This window comes from Bubalus kerabau, chromosome 1 (genome assembly GCF_029407905.1).
Source record: "Bubalus kerabau isolate K-KA32 ecotype Philippines breed swamp buffalo chromosome 1, PCC_UOA_SB_1v2, whole genome shotgun sequence".
Lineage (NCBI taxonomy): Eukaryota > Metazoa > Chordata > Mammalia > Artiodactyla > Bovidae > Bubalus > Bubalus kerabau.
In genome coordinates this window covers 260,176,900-260,201,620 of record NC_073624.1, presented here as the reverse complement: position 1 = coordinate 260,201,620, position 24,721 = coordinate 260,176,900, and the positions used below count along the sequence as shown (strand labels likewise).

The following is a 24,721-nucleotide window of genomic DNA, read 5'->3' as shown; positions in this document are numbered from 1 at the left end:
CTTTTAATGAGTTTCCTTGGACTGTTTTAGAAATATCTTAAGATGCCAGGAGAACACAAGTCACTCATTCTCAGGATATAAGGGATGATACTTCATAATATTATAATTGGCTTTCAGTGATTTTTGTAATAGCAATGGAATCTTGATTTCCATTAGTATTAGTAAATATAAAGAAATGGAACCTGAGAAGAAATGGAAGCATTCATTCTCAAATATATTACCAAGCAGAGAAGTGGCCATTATTGCACCAGGAGATTCCAACTGCCTCAGATTCATGTTCTACATAGCCAGCTGGATCAAGCCACCTTTACATTTTTACATATACTGAAACATGTGTGGGATTTTTATAAGAAAGGGATTTGTAATCATCTACTTCCTCTTTTCATTCAAATTAATTTTCCTTCCTGGTCCATGAATCATAAGAACTGGCTGATGAATCAGAAAAAGTCAGTAAATTCTATTGAGCCTAAAGGAGAGACAAGCTTATCATTGCCAGAGATCAAAACCAAAGCCTAAAATTACAGGCTTTGTTTAAAAGGCTGTTTGAGACATTGAAATTGAGTTCAGGGAACATACCTTTATCCTGACTCATTCTCACTGCGCACTCAGTTCACTGAAGGAGGGGGCGGCCAGTGAATTTCATTAGGAGCCGTCGACTTTTTAAAATCTGTTACTTAGCAGTCGAGCAACCAACGGGGCACAGAAGGAAGACAGACTGACATCACTGTTCCAGCCACACTCAGAAAGGGAGGCACTGACAGAGGCCATCTCTGGAGACTACAGCAGAGAGTGTATTTTATTTACAAGCAGCTCTTCCTCTGCTCTCCATTTCCTCTGGATTTCAGTGGAAATTTGAACTCTGAAATTAAGGGATGTCAGGAGCAAAAAAGTCACTAAAAAAAAAAAAAGAGAGAGTATAATGGGGTTGATACTGGGCAGACATAACCAACACACAAGTGTTGCTGAAAAATTGCTCCTATTGTCAGGCACATCCAATCTGCACAAGAGTACTTAGCTGGGAAAACAGTTCTGTGGAAATATGGAAGAGGCCAGGTCCAGCAAAATACCTGATGCAAGCTCTTAAGTTATTCAAACAGGCCTGATGCTGGTATTAACTCATCACATTTGTTTACCAAACCTAAATCTCTAAGATAAATATGTAATCATAATTATCCCAGTTATGAAAAAATGAAAAACAGCTTAGCTATAAGGAAACTATAAACTGACCTTTCCTTCTCATAATGCATTTCATTCATTGCTAAAAGTAATTTGTAAATAAGCAAAAAAAAAACAAAAAAACAACAACTCTTTACAAGGTTTGATCAAAAATGCTTAAAACCTAGCTTTTTGAAACATCAGGAAACTGTGCTTCTATAAGAAAAGGGGATTTACTTTCAACTCTTTTTTTGACTGTTGTTTTGGCCACCCCATGCAGCATATGTGATCTTGATCTCCCAACCAGGAAGAGAACGCGTTCTCCTGCAGCGGAAGCATGGAGTCTCAAACACCAGACTGCCAGGGAAGTCCCGACTTTCAACTCTTGATTTATTATTTGAGAATGTATTTCTCATAATACTATCTCATATAGTTGACACTTGAACAATGCGCAGGTTAGGATGCCACACCCCTCGGAGTCAAAAATCCCCATATAACTTTATAGTTCTGTACATAATAATATGTATACTTCCTGCTTTTGAGGATTCAACCAACAGCAGGTGGTATAGTACTGTGAAAAGTAAAACTGAAAGTCACTCAGTTGTGTCCAACTCTTTAGGCTTCCCTGGTGGATCAGATGGTAAAGAATCTGTCTGCCATATGCGAAGCCCAGGTTCAATTCCTGAGTCTGGAGGATCCCCTGGAGAAGGGCATGGCAACCCACTCCAGTGTTCTTGCCTGGAGAATCCTATGGACAGAGGTTGCCATGCCCTTTTCCAGGGGACCTTCTGGACTCAGGGACTGAACCTGGGTCTCCTGCATTGCAGGCAGATTCTTTACCATCTGAGCCACCAGGGAAGCCTATAGTACTGTAGTACAGATCTGATCTGATCATAAAATTTATATAATATATATTTAATATTTAATCTTTAAATAAATATAAATATCAGATCAGATCAGTCGCTCAGTCGTGTTCGACTCTTTGCAACCCCATGAATCGCAGCACGCCAGGCCTCCCTGTCCATCACCAACTCCCGGAGTTCACTCAGACTCACGTCCATTGAGTCAGTGATGCCATCCAGCCATCTCATCCTCTGTCGTCCCCTTCTCCTCTTGCCCCCAATCCCTCCCAGCATCAGAGTCTTTTCCAATGAGTCAACTCTTCGCATGAGGTGGCCAAAGTACTGGAGTTTCAGCTTTAGTATCATTCCTTCCAAAGAAATCCCAGAGCTGATCTCCTTCAGGATGGATTGGTTGGATCTCCTTGCAGTCCAAGGGGCTCTCAAGAGTCTTCTCCAACACCACAGTTCAAAAGTATCAATTCTTCGGCGCTCAGCCTTCTTCACAGTCCAACTCTCACATCCATACATGACCACAGGAAAAACCATAGCCTTGACTAGACGAACCTTTGTTGGCAAAGTAATGTCTCTGCTTTTTAATATGCTATCTAGGTTGGACATAACTTTCCTTCCAAGGAGTAAGCTTCTTTTAATTTCATGGCTGCAGTCACCATCTGTAGTGATTTTGGAGCCCAGAAAAATAAAGTCTGACACTGTTTCCACTGTTTCTCCATCTATTTCCCATGAAGTGATGGGACCAGATGCCATGATCTTCGTTTTCTGAATGTTGAGCTTTAAGCCAACTTTTTCACTCTCCACTTTCACTTTCATCAAGAGGCTCTTTAGTTCCTCTTCACTTTCTGCCATAAGGGTGGTGTCATCTGCATATCTGAGGTTATTGATATTTCTCATGGCAATCTTGATTCCAGCTTGTGTTTCTTCCAGTCCAGCATTTCTCATGATGTACTCTGCATAGAAGTTAAATAAACAGGGTGACAATATACAGCCTTGACGAACTCCTTTCCCTATTTGGAACTAGTCTGTTGTTCCATGTCCAGTTCTAACTGTTGCTTCCTGACTGGCATACAAATTTCTCAAGAGGCAGGTCAGGTGGTCTGGTATTCCCATCTCTTTCAGAATTTTCCACAGTTTATTGTGATCCACACAGTCAAAGGCTTTGGCATAGTCAATAAAGCAGAAATAGATGTTTTTCTGGAACTCTCTTGCTTTTTCCATGATCCAGCAGATGTTGGCAATTTGATCTCTGGTTCCTCTGCCTTTTCTAAAACCAGCTTGAACATCTGGAAGTTCACAGTTCACGTATTGCTGAAGCCTGGCTTGGAGAATTTTGAGCATTACTTTACTAGCGTGTGAGATGAGTGCGATTGTGCAGTAGTTTGAGCACTCTTTGGCATTGCCTTTCTTTGGGATTGGAATGAAAACTGACCTCTTCCAGTCCTGTGGCCACTGCTGAGTTTTCCAAATTTGCTGTAGTACATAGCTACTGAAAAACATTTTCGTGTAAGTGGATCTGAACAGTTCAAATTCGTGCTCTTCAAGAGTTAACTGCAATATCTGAAAATGCTCATCCAATTTAAAAATGCAGGGCAAAATAAAGCTAAACCATAAACCATCTCAGCTGCATTAGGAAAAAGGGTCACTTTTGCATGCTTGGAATTGTAGAGAAATAGGCTGGACCTGCTTGAGACTACAGTCTTCCCTCTATCCATGGGGGATTAGTTCTAGAACTCTGTAGGAAATTAAAATTCACTTTATATAAAGTGGTGTAGTATTTGCATATAACCTACGCACATCCTCTGGAATACTTAAAATAATCTCTAGATTACCGATAATACGCTGTAAACACAATGTAAATGCTATGTAAATAGTTGCCAGCATGTGACAAACTAAAGTTTTGCATTTTGGAACTTTCTAAAATTTTATTTTCCCAAATATTTTCTGATCCATTTGCACTCAAAATACAAATCAGATGGGATTTGAATCTTCAAATACAGAACCCAGTGATACATAGGGATGACTATAATCAGAACTGCCCCCCTTCTTGGGTATAAAGTGTTCACAGGGTGTGCATGAATCTCATAGGATGTGTAATATCATGTATGAAACGAGTTGCCAGTCCAGGTTCGATGCACGATACTGGATGCTTGGGGCTGGTGCACTGGGACGACCCAGAGGGATGGTGTGGGGAGGGAGGAGGGAGGAGGGTTCAGGATGGGGAGCGCCTGTATACCTGTGGCGGATTCGTTTTGATGTTTGGCAAAACTAATACAGTGTTTCAGGTTTAAAAATAAAATAAAATTTAAAAAAAAAAAAAAAAGAAGAGAAGAGGCTTGGGACCAGTCTGTGCTGCTTTGAAACTTAGGTTTTTAGAGAACTTGGCAGCATCTGCATCCAGTGTGGACTCCAAACTCCCGAATGGGGTTTGTGCCAATTATTCTAACAGTAAGGAATATGAGAAGCAAAGAAAAGGTATTTACTATCCAGGTTTTCAAAAATACACATGAGAACTTTACTAACATACTAGACTTGTTAGCATTTTTCCACCTCCCTCTGCTTTTTTTTTAACAATGGATATTTATGTGTAGTTATGTTATTTTTTTCTTCAATTCTAGAAAAATTTCAACAACTACCTCTTCAAATCTTTTTCTCCATTCCCTGTATTCTTTTCTTCTGGCAATGTATTCTCATACTTCTTAGCTCTGTTTTCCGATTTTCTCTTTTTTTGCAGGTTTCACTGATGAATTTCTCAATCTTAGTTTCAGATTCTAATTAATTCCCTCTTTTCTGTGTCTCATCTGTATCTTATCTCAAATATTAAGATATTTAAAAATTTCAACTACTAGTATTTTCATTGCCAAGATTTTTGAGACTTTTTTCATTTTCATATTGGTCTGTATTTTTATTTTGTTTATATCTATTTTTGCTTCTTATGTTTAAGGGCTTTGAGTAGATATATCTGCCTTTATGTCAAGGATTAATGGTCAAACATTTTCTAATAGGGCCAGATATTAAATATGCTAGATTTTTCAGGCCACATGGCTTTTATTTAACTACATATACTCAACTCTGTATTGTGAAAGCAGTCAAGAATATATGTAAAAAAATGGATGTGGATGGGTGTCAAAAAAACCCTTTACTTACAAAGCAGATCACTCGAGCTATTTTGGAAAACAGTTTTGTAGTTCCTCAAAATGTTAAACATAGTTATCATATGATGCAGAGATTCCAATTCAAGGTATATATACCCAAGAGAAATGAAAACATATATTAATAAAAAATCTTATACATGAATGTCCATAGGAACCTTCTTCATAATAGCGAAAAGGTGAAAACAACCCAAATGTCCATCAACTGAGAAACAGATAAGCAAAAATGTAGTATGTTCATCCAGTGCAATATTACTTGGCAACAAAAAGAACTAAGTACTGATACACGCTATACTACAGATAAACTAGGAAACCACTCTGCTAAGTGAAAGAAGCCAGATCTGAAAGACCACCTATTCTATGATCCCCTTATAAGACATGTGCAGAACAGACAAATCTCCAGAGACAGAAAGCTGATTAATGGTTACCTAGGGCCCAGGGAGGAGAAGGCAATGGCACCCCACTCCAGTCCTCTTGCCTGGAAAATCCCATGGATGGAGGAGCCTGGTGGGCTGCAGTCCATGGGGTTGCGAAGAGTCGGACACGACTGAGCGACTTCACTTTCACTTTTCACTTTCATGCATTGGAGAAGGAAATGGCAACCCACTCCAGTGTTCTTGCCTGGAGAATCCCAGGGACAGGGGAGCCTGGTGGGCTGCCGTCTATGGGGTCGCACAGAGTTGGACATGACTGAAGTGACTTAGTAGCAGCAGCAGCAGGGCCCAGGGAAGTGGAGAATGGGGAGTGACTGCTAACACGTATGGGGTTTTTTAAGGGATGATGAAAATATTATAAAATTAGATTATGGTGATAGTTACACAACTCTATAAATATAATAAATACCAATGAACTCTACAGTTTAAATAGATGAACTTTATGACATGTAAACTATATCTCAATGAAGCTATGAAAAAAGAAATAGATAAAATGAGAAAACAGGTTAGTAGCTGGTAGGGTCATAGTTTGCTGAGTCCTGCTTTATCTTTTTGAAGAGCTGAACATAATTACCAAAGTTATGTATATTTTATCTTTATATATTTTTATGGATCATATTTATCTTTTTGATTGGTGATTTGAAGGGCTGTCTTCACCAGTTTTCCTCCAGTGTTTGGATCTTTGATGTTGCAGCCAGTCGAGTAGAAAGCATGTGCTTCTTTGCTCACTCTCTCTCTCCCCTAGTCTCTGTCTTCCTCTCTGGCTACCTCTTTCTGTCTAATGGTTTTATGGTGGCCTCCATTTAACCTTCCTGTCCAAAGAAGGCTAATTTGATATCCTGGGTCTTCTACCCCCAAAATGACATATAAATATGGCAGATAAAACTGTGAACTCTAGAGAGTCTGGCCCAGGAACCTGACAAGATTCTTCCTCTGCTTTCTCCTTGGGCTCCCAGACCCCTAAGCCAAAGCCCACACTACAGCGGCGGTCCTTTCGCAGACACCCTTCCTGCAGGCGCTGCTGCTCCAGTCTACCTGCCCTGGGTGAGACCTCTAAATCCCAGCTTACCACAGCAGTTGAGACACTTCTGCATTCACAGGCTTGTGGACCCAGAAAACATCAGGCCCTTGGCTGCAGCCCAGCTTATATTCTACTTTGTGTTTCTGATCCCCATTTCATCTTCTTCTTAATTTTTTCTTGTTATATCTTGTCATTAACTGCAATGCATTTGGAACAGCAAAATGGGCAAAACATGAATTTACAGTCCCATCTTGACAATATTTTTCAGGTCAAGGCAATGGAATTTTAGCAAACAGATTCAAAGAGATTATCAAATGGCCCTGAGTAGACAGATTTTTTTTTTCTTGACATTTTGAATTTGAGCTAAGTGGAACATACTCAAGTGGAGGAAAATTAAAGGAGGCTTCAAATAAAATCTAAAGTATCAAGTCAGAGGTCAAGGCTGAACACAGTTTTGAGAATCATAGAAGGAAAAAATAATAGTCCTAATAATAAATTTCAAAGGGGTATCTACAAACAGATCAATGAGATAGATTCCATAATTTCTACTTTGGATGATATGACAGATTTCTCTTCTTCTTAATGCTATATTTAGCTTGTGGGTGCATTCCTATAATTATAAAATTTTATGGCACACTGATGATTATTAGTTTATTCAGTCAACAAATACTAATTATGCTCCTGCTATCCACTAAGCACTCCACAAGGCTCTGGTGATGCAAAGGTGAATAATAAATGGTCCTTGCCCTTGAGGAATCCATAATTTATTAAGGAAATCAGCCACACACACCAAAACAAGTCACCATTCCATTCTGAAGTAAGTGTTCAGGGCTCTAATGGCTGTAGGGGCAAAATGCTTTAAAATCACAGAAGGATGAGTAATTCTCATTTGGTGTGGTAAAGACGTTGATTTCACAGTCTTCATGGAAGAAGTAGCATACTGGGAGCTTCTGCAGTTTCCAAGTGAGCAGCATCTTGGAAGGAGTCAACTTGGGATTGTTCAGCACACATTTTTTACTTAGATTATGCATTTATTGAGGATGGCTTTGGGGAGCTAAGATAGATTAAGGGAGCATAGTAAGTCCCTTACACCTCTCTCTCTTCTACATTTTTTCTCATTACTTACTAAATACATGAGGTTTTTTTTTTTTTTTTAATCAACCAATGATGAGGAGTTCATAGAGGGCATCTTCATGAGCAAAGATGACAGATCAGGTAATTTCAAGAATGAGTAAAACTGAATCAATGACATGGTCAGAACATAGGCTGAGTGGTAACTAACTTGGGGGTGATAAGACGGCCCGGGGTGGATGCATAGAGACTCTAGTGCTATAAAGAGCCTGGACTTTCTTTTGGGCAATAAAGATGAATGATTGTAAAGCTAGAGAGTGAGGGGAGCCACTTGACATTGTTGAAATACAGACATCTGAGAAAACGAAACGGACAAGAACTGGAACTAGTGACTAATTAGGAAAACACTGTTTACGAGTCCAAGTGAGATAATGACTGTTAGGTTGAGTGGGAACAGGGAAATCAGAACTGCCATAATTGTTTTTTTATTTGAAAAGCTATAATAAGAGCAATGCTTCTATTAATATATTTCATTGTAAGAGAGGTTTCGCCAGTTGAGATACAAGTGTTCTAGGGATTTTATGTTCAATGCTTGAGAGCTGTTTTTTAGAGAAGTGGAGCATTGTTTATCTACTGTATCCATGGATCATATCCAAAAGGCACAGGGGTGATTCAGGAATGAAAAAGACGAACTCATTAGGTTAGGCCTTTATGATGTTATCACTACTGAAACACACAAACACTGGCACTTCTATATAGTATACAGAACAAAATAAATCTTGCTATTAGGGAGAAACAAACTTTGCCTAAAGAGAATATGTATTTTAACAGAATGAATCTCAAGTTGAAAAAAGCACAGCTTCTGGATAAATTCTATGTTCCATGAAAAAGTACAATTTCTACATTGAACATTGCTTTTCTAACAGAAGAATCTAAGTTTAATCATAACCTTAAGTGCTATTTTTGCCCACATAATAATGGCATGCTAAATCAGAGAGAAGAGGGAAGAGTTGGCTAGGTACAGCTATCCTACAAACTACCCCATAAGTTAATATAAAAGTCCTTTCTCTTTACACTACAAGGAAAATCTTTTTGCATCGTCCCTGACATAGTTTAGGAACTAGAGGCTTTTATTATGTTAGAATGAATTTTTTTATTATCATATAAGAGTATCTATTGAGCCTCTAATAATGTATTAGACACTATTTTAAGTGACTTCATGAATGGTATCTTGCTTAAACTCTGGACAGCACTTAACATGTGAAGAACTTCTCTCATTCCTTTGGCTTTAGATTTGCAAAAGCTTAGAAAAGACTTGGGCTTCCTTGGTGGCTCAGATGGTAAAGCGTCTGCCTGCAATGCTGGAGGCCTGGGTTCAATCCCTGGGTCAGGAAAATCCCCTGGAGAAGGAAATGGCAACCCACTCCAGTATTCTTGCCTGGAAAATTCCATGGATGGAGGAGCCTGGCGGGCTACAGTCCATGGGGTCGCAAAGAGTTGGACACGACTGAGCAACTGACTTATCTTTAACTGATCTTATAGAAAAGACAAGTCTTCCTCTTGGCCCAAGAGGGATTCCTCCACTCCTCAGCTCATTAGATTCTCAATATTCCAGTCACTCAAACCATTTTAGACTGAGTTTTCTGTATGTAGGTATTTGGTTATTGTTCCTTAAAAACATTCCTAAGAGACTCTAATCTAACAACAGAAAAAGAATCAGATCATAAAAACCAGTGTTAAGTATGATTCAAAGGGAAAAAATGAGCTGGTAGTGAAAGCCAATTTGAGCTGGAAAGACTTGCACTCTTAAGTAACCAGACATGTGTAGCCACTTATGAAGCTGTCTGGTCACATATGTTTTTAAACATCTGTCTGCACAATCAGAACTCCACATGCAAAATACAGCACTCACAAGCATTAGGAAGCTTTGTTTGTGATAAAGTCTCAGAGTCTGCAAAGAAATGAACAGATTTCACAGGTTGAACCCAGGTTGTTACTGCTTGAGTTGAAAAATGCTTGGAGAAGCAGCTCCCAAAGGCTCTGAGTCATTTACTTGAATATTAATATCTTAGGGACAAAACTGGCACCAGCAATGAAACCTGCAGAGCCCTGAAGAGAGAGAGATTGCAAGGAAGGCCCAAGGAGCAGGAGAAATCAGAGAACTGTAACTTTTGGCTTCAGAGCTGAAAGCTGAGTCTAACCTCCTTCCTGTTCTCGATAAAGAGACCATTCAGTGACCTTTTCCCACCGTTAAAAGTGCCCAGCTCCAAGGTGCGAATACGGTTTCCTACAAACCTGCAGCATTTGTCCTTCCTCTGAAGACATCGTCGTATGCTTTCCACTGTGGCTTCACCTGGTAGGCGTGGATGAACACCACGAACACCACCACGAGGCACATTAATGGGACGAGAGCTGCAGTGAACAGAGCTGCGTAGATGTTTGGGATGAAACACCTGGAAGAGACCAGATAAGAGGTAACTCGGCTTCAACACCCACATTTCTAAATGCACGGTGCACTGCATCACTTTATACTCGCTCTTTGTATCTCAGGGCTGGCAACAGCAGCTTGTTGGTTTGCCAAATTGGAGTTCTGTTTGAGTAGTGGCTACATGACTAATTCTAGCCCACAGCTTCACAAAGTGGGTTCCATGGAACATGCATAACCTGAGGTGCTCAGAAAACCTCAAAAAAGGTTATGGCCAAGTAAGTTTGAGAAATTGGGGGAGTGGAAGAGAGATTCAAGAGGGCGGGGATATATGGATACATACAGCTGATTCATGTCATTGTACAGCAGAAACTAAAACATTGTAAAGCAATATACTCCAATAATAAAATAAAAAACTATAAAAAAAGATTCTACTCCATTTATAGTTGTTATAAAATATTGGCAAAATTCCCTGTGTTGTATAATATACCCTGGTAGCTTATTTTATACCTAATAGTTCCCACTTTAGTCCCCTATCCCTATATTGCCTTTCCCCCTTTCTTCTCCCCACTGGTAACCACTAGTTTGAAGAAGGTATTGTTTAAAGGCAAATTTGAGGATTCCCAGGGCTCAACTCTGTCATTTCCACAATTTCGTTTTCTGAGTGAATGACAGTTTTGTCATTCCTAAGCTGTACATTTCCCCAGAGCCATTCATTCTCTTGAAAATGATGACAATTTTCCATCTAGAAGCTATACTACATAATCGTATCTATTATTCATGGAGTTTATTTAGGTCAATGAGGTTTAAGGTAAACTTAACATTACATATTTTGGTAACACTGAAATACCATAGAAAATGGTTTTAGAGATGTAATTGGAAGTTTTTACCCATGCACCATAAAAGTTCTGTTTATATGAGATCTGTCACACATACACAAAAAAAACAAAACTCAAAATGGAGAGTGGTTAGAAAGGTTCTCAATATCTAAAATTGTGCTTCAGAAGTATTCTTATAGAAGACACACCTCCTACAACTTATATGACAATAATACTTTACAAGGAATTTCAAGAGTAGGCAATGTCTCTTTTCAAAAAATTTCCCCAACTTCTCCATTTCTTAATACATAATACCTGCAAACCTAGATTATTATACAGTGTAAAAAAAAAAAAAAAAAGGATGCTGAATACTCAAGCAATGCTGTAAAAACTCAAGGATGCTGTAAACTTTTACTTACAAGAAAACCTCAAAATCCAAAATACAGGTAATGAGAGGGAACATCCATTCTCACAACTTGGGAAATTAGCCCCTTGATTTTTATGTTTAAAAAGAGATACATTATGAAAGACTTTACTCAGATATTACTTCTAATTAACATGATCTGCTAAATGTATTCCTTAAGTAAACAAGACACATTTCAAGAGATATTTCAACACACATTCTGCATCTGCAAAGAGATGTCAAAATGATGAATTTTCTGGCTTTTCAGAATTTAATTTGGACAGCATAAAGCCTGAAACTTTCCCTGTACACTCATTTGTATAAGACCTGCATCTTCCAGGTAAAAGGCACATGATTAAATAAAATAGGCAAACATTAATGGCTTTGATCTTGAATATATTTTTGCACTAAAAATAGTAGTCATGTGGGCTCCTCACTTTCATGTACACTGGCTTTAAATGATTTCTTATTGTTTTCATCTGAATTATGGCTTCACTGCTACAGACTGGCTTAAAGCAGCTTAGACAAATGCAGACACTGACAAAGGAAGTCACAGAGGCTTCAGTGCTTTCTTTTTATCTTGAGAAATGTCATCACAATTCACTTTCAGGCTGTAAAATGGGGATAATTGCTGAATCTCCTGTGAGCTGCTTTGGGATGATAAACATCTTGTACAGAGTGCTACGGTATACAGGTTTGGCTCTCCAACACCTACCCTTTCTGGTGGCGGGCCATGTTGGCATCTCATCTGTTGGTGTGAAGGATGTTCCTGAAAACTTTCCTTTACCTTAGAGGAAAACCTTGGAAAGAAGAACTCCAGTGAAGTGCGTTACCACCCTGGCCCAAAAGTAAATTGGGCCAAGTGAACCTCTGAGCGGTTAGTAGGAAGCAGACATGCCTGTGCTGTCTTTGGGGAGAGAGGGGGAACTTTCTAAGTGTCCTAGCTCATCACAGTCTCCCGGGCAATTCTCCCTGCTTGCACAGTGACATAGCCGTGTTGGACCATTCTCTCAGAGAAAGGGGCAGGAAAATGACCCAGTCCTGAAGCGACCCTTTTCCCCTGTTTCTTCAGAGCCCCACAAGTTGTGACTGCTCGTTAGTATCAGGCTCCTGAGAGGGCCCTAAGTCTGCCCTCCACACACGCAGCATGGGGCCAGGTCATGAACAAGGAGGGCTGTGGCCCCCGGTGTCTCTCAGTTGGCAACCCCTCCTGCCTGCCTCTTCACCTCAGGCCCTTCAGTCCCGCAGGGGTCTCCCTCACCCAGTCCTGTCCACTCCTGTGACGCCAATCCCCATCTCCCTCCAACAAAATGTCTCTGCCTTGTGCACTCTCTCTCTGAGGGATGAGGGGCTCAGACAACCCTGTTGGAACACGAACACTGGAGACAGGGCTGAAAGGGTAACCCACAGGCGGAGACAGCAGTCAGGGTACCCACTCAGGTGACTGGGGTCACGGAATGCAGGGGGAGCTGGCTATGTCATTCCACATTCTCTCTCATATACTTAACGCTTTCTTGTTTTAAATTCCCCCTCAACTTTTCCTTGAAGGCAAATATGTATTTTCATTTTCTGATCAATCTTGTCTGACTGGACTTTCAACCGATGTAGAATAAAACTTGTGACATACACTTAAAAGTGAGTGAATGAAAGTTGCTCAGTCGTGTCTGACTCTTTGCGACCCCATGGACTCTACAGTCCATGGAATTCTCCAGACCAGAATACTGGAATGGGTAGCCTTTCCCTTCTCCAGGGAATCTTCCCAACCCAGGGATGGAACCCAGGTCTCCCGCATTGCAGGTGGATTCTTTACCAGCTGGGCCACAAGGAAAGCCCTTAAACTTAAAAGTTCCCAAGATAAATGAACTATTGAAAGAAAAGTGGAAGTTAGTTGTTCGGTCGTGTCTGATTCTTAGTGACCCCACAGACTGTAACCTGCTGGGCTCCTCTGTCTATAGGATTCTCCAGGCAAGAATACTGGAGTGGGTAGCCATTTCCTCCTATGAACCCTGGTCTCCTGCATTGCAGGCAGATTCTTTAGCCACCAGGGAAGCCCAAGTGAACTATATCCTACTCTTAAAAGGAAAAAAAAAAAGCCTCATTGATCAGAACTTTCTTTAGGCCAACTGAAGAAGATATACAGTCCATCCAGGTAGTCTGAAGATTTGATCACGTGAAAGTGACGTGGGGAGTTGGGAAACTGTGACTCTCACGTTCAAAATGGTTTCTGAAGTAAGGCTGGGAACAAATTCTTGGAAAAACAATGGAAGAAACAAGCAGGCTGAATGCTATGCATACACAGGGCTGTGGAAGCAGCTGAGTAACGTGCTGGCAACTAACTGCTTCAAGGACAGCTCTGGCAGTTACCAGAAAATGAGACAAAGGCCATGTAGATTTGCTTTCTTAAAAAGGATGAGCAAAGTTGTTCCTTCTAATTACCAGCTCAACCGGCTTCAAAGCATTCTGGTGGCCCTGCTCTCTTCTGGTGTTAAATATTTCTTTTGGGTTCTGGTAATCCCATGACTAACTTCTTGTTGTTGTTCCCTTTTAAAGTTTCATGGGTAAATTTTTTTCTTATTATAACCCACAGACAATCCGACTTTATTTCAAAATCCTGCCAGGACTTCATCCTTTTCTCTATTTTCAGCCAGATGAAATGAGTGGATATTGTTTCATTACCTTCAGATTTTCCTCTTCAAGTCTACCCTGGAGCATTCATAGCGCCTTATGTCACTTTCTCATTTACTTAAGATTATTACCTCCCGTAGGTAGCTCTTTATACTTATTGAAGTGTTTCCACTTGCATTACTCAACTTGATTTAAATAAATTATGTGGGCGGCACGGGGTATTTCAGGGTGGTTTTTTTTTTTTAAATTCTTGTGTGAAATCAGCATAAGGAGGAGCTCAGAAGCCAAGAGTCCAGGAGAGACAAAGGCTTCAATTACAACTGCTGTAAATATTGGAAGGAATGCTGGGAACTCCCTGTACATGAGTCTGTGATTTGAGTCCATTTTAATTATATTTTCGAGAACAAGCTGACCTTGGCACACTAGAGGACTTGAAGCGATCCAGGCAGCTGACACATGGGTTACATCTGAGTTACATAGGTAATGAAAAAGGAACTAGGTAATGAAATAATAATAAATGCATGTTCCTAGGTCTTCTTTGTAAGTGCTTCTCCTCAACAAGACAACGATAATAGTTATGATTCACAGGCTCATGTGCCAACCTTACCCAGGAAGGGAGATTTCTTCAGTGATGGCACCTATGTCACGGTTACATTGCCGCTCCAACCAGCCTTTCCTTTTCCACATGGACAATCATAGTGATGCCCTTCTTTATATGGGAAGAAAAAGAGATGGTCTGCCAATTTTATTCTAGAAATTTTAAAATGTATGATGAATCAAGAATTGTTTCTTTATCACCAACTGTTTTCTGCTTTGTGCAGAAAGTACAATACATCGGTTTACTGGCCCTCTTAGTTGAAGAATACAGATGTTATTCATTACATAGATGTTTATCATTTATAACTAATATCTAAGCCAATACTTGTGCGTTCAATAGTCCTTTCCTTGCCTGCTCAATTTACTTCCTTTCCAAAGATGATATTATCAAACATACACTAGTAATTCACCTGTGAATTTATGTATGTATATATGTGTGTATGCATATATTTTTGTGTATGTGTGTATTTTCTGTCCCATCCAAAATGGTTGGAGAGGTTTAGGGAGACCCTGTTAAGCACATTAATTTTTTCTCACGAATACATTTATGAAGCCATTGGAGTGAAAAGAACAATTTAACTAGCTGCAAGGTACAAAAATAAAGTCTTCTTTCTGTCCTTCTGCTATAGTGCATACAGTTGAGTTCTAAAATTCACTTTCCTTTAACTTTAAATTCCAAACAAGGATGATATTAAGACTAAATTGTAGGTAAGCCCTACAAAGTGAAATCTCTTATTAGGATAATGTATGGACTTAGAGAAGACGAGGAAGAACAAAGTATTTTCCTAAGCTGAGTTAGCAGGATAAAATAATCTTAAATACTACTACTACTGTTTCTACTTCTACTACCACTACTAACAGTATTAGCAGTGAGCATGTACCCTGTTCCAGGCTTGAAACTCAATCCTTACATGGCTCATTACACATTACCACCACAACACTCACATTAGCCTCATTGTACACATGAAGATGACATAAAAAATATCTGAGGTCAAATGCTAGTAGCATAAATAGGCTCATTCTGCCACCCCCGTAATTCTAAAATTATTTCACATTTCCAGCCAAGACACAGTAGAGTTAGCAGAAAAGATGCCAGTGTTTTCCGTGAAGACTGGGATTGTAATTTAAAAAATATTTTTCCTAGTCCTCTGCATAATCAGACCCTTAAGAACTTTTCACTGATTTCACTGATTTTTAGCAGTGTTTGAAAACCACTCACTTAAAAAAAAGTAGGCATAGAAAGGCTTGCATTTCCTGTGTGTTCAGTTTAATCATAATCCAAGCAACTTCTGAATATCTCTCACATTCCAGGGACAGTGCTGGTCATGGAAAGACAGATAAAGATGCCTAAAACATGGTCCATTCCATCAAGAAGATCATAGTTGAATAAATGATTCTAGTCTTTGACTCAAAGTACTGTTATTTCATCAGCATCATCCGTACTACCTGGGAGTCTGTTAAAGATGCAGATTCTCACACCCCACAACATAGCTCCTGAAACTACACTTTAACAAGATCCCTGGGTGCTTCATGTGCACGCTGAAAGCTGGAGAAGCACTCTTCTAGCACACTCCTGGGGCATAAAGTAGCTTAATGGAATTAATGAATTCACTGATCTTTACTTCTCTTTGGCCATGAAGCCAGGGGACTATGTAACCTCAAGGAGAATCAGGCCCAGAGATTTTGCTGCACTCGGTGGTCATAGCAGCCTGAAGAACCAGAGAGAGAAAACCAGTAGGAAGTAAAAGGGATGGAGAACTGACTCAAATGCATTCTTTTTATGGCTGAGTAGTATTCCATTGTCTGTATTTACCATAGCTTCTTTATACAGTCATCTGTCAATGGACATCTAGGTTGCCTCCATGTTCCAGCTATCGTAAACAGTGCTGCAACAAACATGATGCATATATATGGAATCTAGAAAGATGGTTCTGATGAATTTATGTTCAGGGCAGCAATAGAGAAACAGACATAGACAACAGACCTATGGACATGGGGGGAGCTGAGGAGGGAGCGGGTGAGATGTATGGAAAAAATAACATGGAAATTTACAATAGCATATGTAAAATAGCTAGCCAATGGGAATTTGCTGTGTGACTCAGGGAACTCAAACAGGAGCTCTGTGACAATCCAGAAGGGTGGGATGGGGAGGGAGAGGGGAGGGAAGTTCAGGGGGGAGGGGACATGGGTGTACCTATGGCTGATTCTTGTTGATGTTTGACAGAAAACCACAAAATTCTGTAAAGCACTTATTCTGCAATTAAAAAAAATAAAGTGGCCAAAAAAAAAAAAAAAAAGGAATAGAGAAGCAGAAATCTGTCATATTTAGAAGCCTGGGAATTAGCTTCTACCATATTTTGAAAGCTGGGATTAGCAACCTGAGCATTCTCATTACAGGAAAAGAGAGACAGACAGCAAATAAAGTGAGAGAAACACAACAGATCTGCTGACGGTGGAAAGAAACAAGAAGGGGAGTGCTGGGTTGTGATAGGTGTGGGGGGAGGTAAACACTCAACCCTGCTGCCTCCAAACACCCTTGAAGGAATAAGGATTCTGGCAGACATGCTCCGTAACTGCCCACACTGCTCATGGGTTCTGAAAGAGGTGTTCCCGTATGCCCTATGACTCCATCCTCACACCACAGCCACAGATCACTCAAGTACAGGTGACTAGCTCTGAGACGGATACCTGGCCCAAAGACAGCCATTCTTCTGGCGTGCCCACGATTTGTAACTTGGTGACTCTGCTCTAAACACTCAGCTAAGCCAATCAGCTTTCTCCTCTTGAGCATGTGACATGGACAACTGCCAGGTAGTAGTGGGTGTTAGGGAGAAGGAAATGGCAACCCACTCCAGTGTTCTTGCCTGGAGAATCCCAGGGACAGAGGAGCCTGGTGGGCTGCTGTCTATGGGGTCGCATAGAGTCGGACATGATTAAAGCGACTCAGCATGCATGCACATGTTGGAAAGGAAATGGCAACCCACTCCAGTGTTCTTGCCTGGAGAATCCCAGGGACAGGGGAGCCTGGTGGGCTGCCATCTATGGGGTCGCACAGAGTTGGACACGACTGCAGCGACTTAGCAGCAGCAGCAGCAGTGGGTGCTAGAGCCATTATATATTCATGGCAAACAGCCATGCAGGAGTAAGCACACAATGCACATACAGAATAAAGGATTGAGAAATTGAGGGGTGGTGGCTGGGAGGAGCGTTGAGATGCTCACCACAACAAGAACTGAGGGATGCAGTCCCTGAGAGATGAAGGGTGAGGTCTGGTTTTCAGTATTCTGATTCCAGGTCCTCTGAGGTCCACATAGACCTCATTTCCTGCTTTTGAATGTCTGTGAGAATGCCTGTGGGGTACACACACTTCTATAACCCCACTCCTTTTAATTAAAGTAGTATTAGTGGGGTTTTACATGCAACTATAATGGCCATAGTTTAAAAAAAAAAAAGCTAGTGAGTGAAAATGAGAGAAAGAAGTGAACGCACAGCTATTCTTTAAAACAATGTTGCTCTTGAAGACACACTAGGGTATCACTGCCATGTCTACCAGTTTTAGAGCTCAAATCTACCACGCTGTTAGCATTGTCATCTAATTCTATGCATTGACAAGGGACCAAAGAATAAGAATTAGTCTCACCTTTTAGCACCTAAAACTTGTCTGTATGCTTATATTACTTGAAATGACTGAGCAAAGAAAAATGAAGACATATTGGAGCACTCCTATCTCATTTACTTCAAAAGGAACAGATATCTTGATTCACTGAGTATTAAACTGCCTTAAATTTTGAAGTAGTCAGACATATTATAAATGCAGTCTTGTACTGTACATAACTAGCTTCTGATGAATGAGACACCTGCTCCCACCCCAGCTCATTTAAAACTCAAAATATTAACAAGTTAGATTTGATGAAAAACAGTCTGAAAATCATCATACCCCCAAATGACCCACCCCCCACCCCCCGGAAGAAACTCAAATCTGAGCAGTCTGTTCCCTGAACAACTTGGTGAAACTGTTGAAATATGTCTAGTGGTCAGTGCTTGCCAACTGTACTCCAGGTAGGTTCCAGTGAATCAAGCTCTTTCAGAATTTAATCAGAATAAGGTCAGGCTGACTTGCTCTTTTTTGCATGTACTAATAATGCTCTATGTTCTCATAAAACAAAATTGTTTGGTACTAGAAACATCATTGCCCTAGAACCTTCAAAGGTGTCCCATCTTTATTCCTTGCTAACCCAGCCTCTGAATGAATGGCTAAAAAAGTTTTTTTCCCCTTAACTAATCCTATCACTTTCCTGTATCTTAAAATAGAAAAATCATCAAGTTTTTTAAGTTCATAAAAAATAAATTTACAGAGGTGACCATAGGAATGCAAGATTAAAGTCCAAAAAATATTAATCTTTTTGCACCACACCCCATCTTCATTTAGGGCTTCCCAGGTGGCACCAGTGGTAAAGAACCGGCTTGCCAATAAAAGAGACAGAAGAGATGCAGGTTTGATTCCTGGGTTGGGAAGATCCCCTGGAGGAGGGCATGACAACCCTCTGTAGTATTCTTGCCTGGAGAATCCCATGGACAGCGGAGCCTGGCAGGCTGCCAACCACGGGATCGCAAAGGGTCGGACATGACTAAAGCAACGGAACACACAGGCATACTACTGAACAATGGCCAAATTACATTGTCCTGAAGATTAAGTCCACAGATTTTTCTGCCTTTATGTGAAAGTTGCAAGTACTCCAAGAAAAAAATGTCCAGCACCTTCCCTATAGGAGTGAATGCTCAGTTAAAGCCCCTCTTTTATTATCTATACTCTTGCAAATATTCACAGCACATTTTAATCAGTAATGTTCCTAAATGTTGACTTAAAATCACTAAGAAATTGTTAAGCAAACTTAGTCAGACCTGTTTAAAACACACTATCCCCTTCCTTGTGCTTTCTGCAAAATTTTAATTCTGAAGACAACAGTGGTAACGTTTAACTACTGAATAAACAAAGATAATGTAAATAGATGAGGTGATACGTCAATTATTTTAAGGTCATGTCAAGTTGTAGATAACAGAGTTCTCTCTCAACTCCAATACTCTATTGCTGAGTCCAATTCAATTTGATGTGCTGAATTTTTATTGAAGAAATTTTTAAGAATGTTGGTCTTCAGAGTATTGTGTTAGCATATCAAAGAAGTCTTATAAGATATCTTGGTTCCGTCGCTAAGTCGTGTCCGATTCTTTGCGATCCCATGAACAGTGGCACACCAGGCTTACCTGTCCTTCACTATCTCCCCGAATTTGCTCAAATTCAGGTCCATTGAGTCAGTGATGCGGCCCAACTATCTCATCCTCTGTCACCCACTTCTCCTCTTGCCCTCAATCTTTCCCTGCATCGAGGTCTTTTCCAATGAGTTGGCTATTTGCATCAGGTGGCCAAAGTACTGGGGCTTCAGCGTCAGTCCTTCTGATCAATATTCAGTACTGATGTCCTTTAGGATGGACTGGTTTGATCTCCTTGCAGTCAAGGGACTCTCAAGAGTCTTCTCCAGCATCAAAGTTTGAAAGCATCAATTCTTTAGCACTCAGCCTTCTTCATGGCCCAACTCTCACATTCATACATGGCTACTGGAAAAACCATAGATTTAACTATATGGACCTTTGTCAGCAAAGTGATATCTCTGCTTTTAAATATACTGTCTAGGTTTGTCATAGTTTCCTTCCAATGAGCAAGCATCTTTTAATTTCATGACTGCAGTCATTGTCTGTAGCAATTTTGGAGACCAAGAGAATAAAATCTGTCACTGTGTCCATTTTTTCCCCTTCTCTTTGCCATGAAGTGATGGACCAGATGCCGTGATCTTCATTTGTTCAATGCTGAGTTTTCAGTCAGCTTTTTTGCTGTTCTCTTTCACCTTCAAGAGGCTCGTTATTTCTTCTTCGCTTTCTACCATAAGGGTGGTGTCATCTGCATATCTGCAGTTGTTGAGATTTCTCCTGGCAATCTTGACTCCAGCTTGTGATTCATCCAGTCTGGCATTTCACATGATATATTCTGCATATAAGTTAAATAATCAAGGTGACAATATATAGCCTTGACGTACTCATTTCCCAATTTCCCGTTTTTTCTATGTCTGGTTCTGTTACTTCTTGACCTGCTTACAGGTTTCTCAAGAGGCAGGTAAGGTAGTCTGGTATTCCCATCTCTTGAAGAATTTTCCACAGTTTGTTGTGATCCACACAGTCAGAGGCTTTCATGAAGTCAATGAAGCAGATGTTTCTGGAATTCCCTTGCTTTTTCTATGATCCAACAGATGTTGGCAATTTGATCTATGGTTCCTCTGCCTTTTCTAAATCCAGCTTGTACATCTGGAAGTTCTCAGTTCATGTACTGTTGAAGCCTAGCTTGAAGGATTTTGAGCATTACCTTGCTGGCATGTGAAATAAGTGCAATCGTGTAGTAGTTTGAACATTCTTTGGCACTGCCCTTCTTTGGGATTGGAATGAAAGTGACCTTTTCCAGTCCTGTGGCCATTGCTGAGTTTTCCAAATTTGCTGGCATATTGAATGCAGCACTTTAACAGCATCATCTTTTAGGATATGAAATGGCTCAGCTGGAATTCCATCACCTCCATTAGCTTTGTTTGTAGTTATGCTTCCTAAGGTCCACTTGACTTTGCACTCCAGGATGTCTGGCTCTAGGTGACTGACCACACCATTAAGGTTACCTGAGTGATTAAGACCTTTTTTATACAGTTCTTCTGTATATTCTTGCCACCTCTTCTTAATCTCTTGTGCTTCTGTTAGGTCCTTGTCGCTTCTGTCCTTTATTGAGCCTATCTTTGCAAAAATTGGAGAAGGAAATTGCAACCCACTCCAGTACTCTTGCCTGGAAAATCCCATGGACAGAGGAGCCTGGTAGGCCACAGTCCGGAGGTTGCAAAGTGTCAGACATGACTGAGCGATTTCATTTCACTTTACACAAAATGTTCCCTTGGTATATCTAATGTTCTTGAAGAGTCTCTAGTCTTTCCCATTCTATTGTTTTCCTCTATTTCTTTGCATTTATCACTGAAGAAGGCTTTCTTATCTCTCCTTGCTATTCTTTGGAACTCTGCATTCAGTTGGGTATAAGATATCTAAATACCCTTAATATGTTCATACTAGGCAGTTGTTAAAGCTTGTCTATGACACTACAATTAATGAGTATTTATTGAGTATTTTTATATGTTCTGCAATACTATAGTTTCACCTGGAAACTTAGCAAATGTAAAAGACATAACTTCTTCCCGGAAGAGTCTTGAAGCAAGAAAATACAATATAACAATGAGCAAATGTGATAAAATTCCATAATATACTGCCAACCTGTGAGAGATATCTAATAAATGCTTAAAGGGTTAAGAAATACAGGACAAAATACCTGGAGAAAACAAGACAGAGTTCATGCACCAATTTCAGAAAAGGAAAGTAAAACTGGAAGCAAATGGAGACCAAAGTTCCAGCCACGCTATGGGGAATCCCCAGCTTTGATGGGAAATGACACATTTCACTTACTTTGAAGTTTTGAAACCTTCAGGATTAGTTCACATGGATGTAGAAGCAACATTTGAAAGTCCCAAGTAGGAAAGTCCTAACCTAGATACCAGATATATAGATATAAAATGGTTTCCTTTATGATTTATGTAAATAATTTTCTCAAAAGAAACTGATCTTACTACTGACAAATAGGGAGATGGACAGAGTGGGTAAAAGTCTCTTTATTGCTTACAAAAGAAGAAAAAAAAAAAAGACTGTATTGTTAAGAATGAAGGCATGAAGGCTCTGGAACCAGACTGTCTGAGTCAATCCTTGGTATCCCTTTTACTAACTCTGTGACCTGGGCCAGTATTGAGCTTCTCCATACTTCAGTTTCCTAAAACAATAAAATGGAGTGAACAATAGCAACTGCTTCGTAAGAGTGGAATGAGAACTGAATGTAAATCTCTTGGATCAGAGCCTGGCACAGTGTAAGTACTCAGTGAAGATATCTATGATGATTATCATCATCTATTACTAAGCCCCAAATCCTCTTATGTCTACACAAGACTTAACCTGTGCCTGAATAAAAAAATACAGGTTAGAAGGAAGGATGAACATCTAGCACCATTTTTATCTGGTAGGGAAAAGTCAAATAGTATGAATTTAAAGATAGAGAAGTCTTTAAATTGGGGTAGTGACAGAAGACTTCATGGAACAGGTGGGGTTTGATAGCAGCTTCTTTCCCTCCAGAATTCCTCGCCAATCAGCAGATACTGAGTGTGATTTAGTCATGCAAAGAAGATGATCTGCCTGTGTCCACAGAGAATCTGTGAGAGGGGGGAGGAGGAGAAGTTTCCCTTCGCAGCTTTCCCCCATGACTCATCTGTGTTTCTGCAAAACCAGTTGAGGAAACTTGGTTCCAACTTGAAAAGTCAAGGTAATTAAGGGTCATTCAAAAAGAGGTAGGTAGTCCTCAAGGAGGTCCAACAGAACGTTACGGCACCGCACGGGCTGATGAGCAGGCCTGGCCCGGAAGTGTCAGCAGCTGGGGAAGAGTTGGGTTCATGGCTTCTCTAGGCATTTGAGCAGATGCTTTCTTACCTGCTGTCTTCCTGTTCTCCCCTGACCCTCCTGCTGCCAAGGAAGAGGCACAAGGTGTGGGAGGGGAAAGGCCAATTAGCTGATGGGTGTTCTAGAAGAGGGAGAGATTCAAGCCTCTGGAAAGTCCGCACTCTGGATGGGCTGACTGCTGGAGGGCTCCCAATATTGATTATCAGAAAGCAAGGCATTGTGAATGTCCCACCAACCCGAGCTGCCCACCAGAAAGAGAACTGTATTTCCTCCTTTCACGAAGACATTTTTTCTTTGTAGACTCTTCAAACTAGAAAGAATAGTAAAGGTCATTCTGCCCTCCCTCTAGCTTTGTGGGTGAAGAACCCAGGACCCAAAGGCTTCTGAGGCCTGCCCAGAACCTGACTATCTGAGCTCCTAAGTCAAGTGTTCCAAATGAGGGTCTGAAGCATAAGTCAGACTCAAGAAAATAACCCAGGGACTTCCCTGGTGGTCCAGTAGTCAAGAGTTCAACTTCCAATGTGATCCCTGGTCAGGGAGCTAAGACCCCACAGGCCTTGTGGCCAAAAAACCAAAACATAAAACAGAAGCATGACTATGACAAATTCAATAAATACTTCAAAAAAAAAAATGATCCACATTAAAAAAAAAACAACCCCCCAAAGTTTTCAGGGGCATATTTGGCTAATAACCTAAAAATTCCTTTTATGGAAAGGTTCCCAGTGTTTTCTTTCACTTTGGATATGAATTCCTAGGAGCTAGGGGACTACTAAATAAATAACAGAATGAAACAATAAACATGCATATTTCTGTATATAATACTCAATAGTAATGACCCAAGAACATTAGACCTTACTTAGCTATTTCATGAAAGTTTTTAATGATACCACATATTAAATTTTCACAAAATACAAAAATTCACACAGAAGAACAAATTTCATTTAGTCAGATAGACAGCAAAGATATAAAGAAAGGGCAGTGGATCCAAGATGGCACACCATCATTCATAAACTCCCCTCCCACTGAGGTCCTTCTCACCCTCTAAAAAAAATTGGCTTCAGTTGAATTAATACTTTATCTGAAGGAATTTATTTTTGACAACAGGATGTTCCTGTTATTTTCTAGCCCTGTAATTTCAACAACAGGATTTCAGGGCAGTGAGATGAAATGGGAACAGCAGAGCAATATTCATCTCTGAGCACAATCACGAACATGTGAGAAAAGCACAAACAGTCCAAAATCCTATCTCAAAACAGTTAAGGCTATCTTCTTCATGAATTTTTTGAGTTTCTTTTAATTAGAAAAATATCATGATCTAACATGCAGTAATTTTTTTTTTTTGGCTAAAGTTCTTAACATTTTAATTGTAGCCAAACTTCTTACACGTAGAGCTGAGCCAGCCAAAGTCTTCCAAAACTTCCCTTTCTTATGGTACACTAGTGTGCTCTTTATTTTGCTGTCTTTCTTCAAATGAAAGTCCCATGTGCTACAAAATGGAAATAATTTAAAAAACTTGCTGAAAATGCAAGTGTGTGATATGCATGCTGACTGGGAAGGTATCATTGTACTTCTGTGACAAAATCTTACCAAGC

General features: G+C 40.2%; 1 protein-coding gene across 1 annotated transcript in view; it reads right to left on the bottom strand.

Moving 5' to 3' along the window:
* Window positions 1–24,721, bottom strand: part of ADGRV1 (adhesion G protein-coupled receptor V1) — a 538,620-nt gene that overhangs the window by 89,121 nt on the left and 424,778 nt on the right. The window contains exon 86 of the mRNA XM_055564426.1: window positions 9,983–10,140. Within this exon, the coding sequence (XP_055420401.1) occupies window positions 9,983–10,140 (158 nt within the window). The remainder of the gene's footprint in view (window positions 1–9,982; window positions 10,141–24,721) is intronic.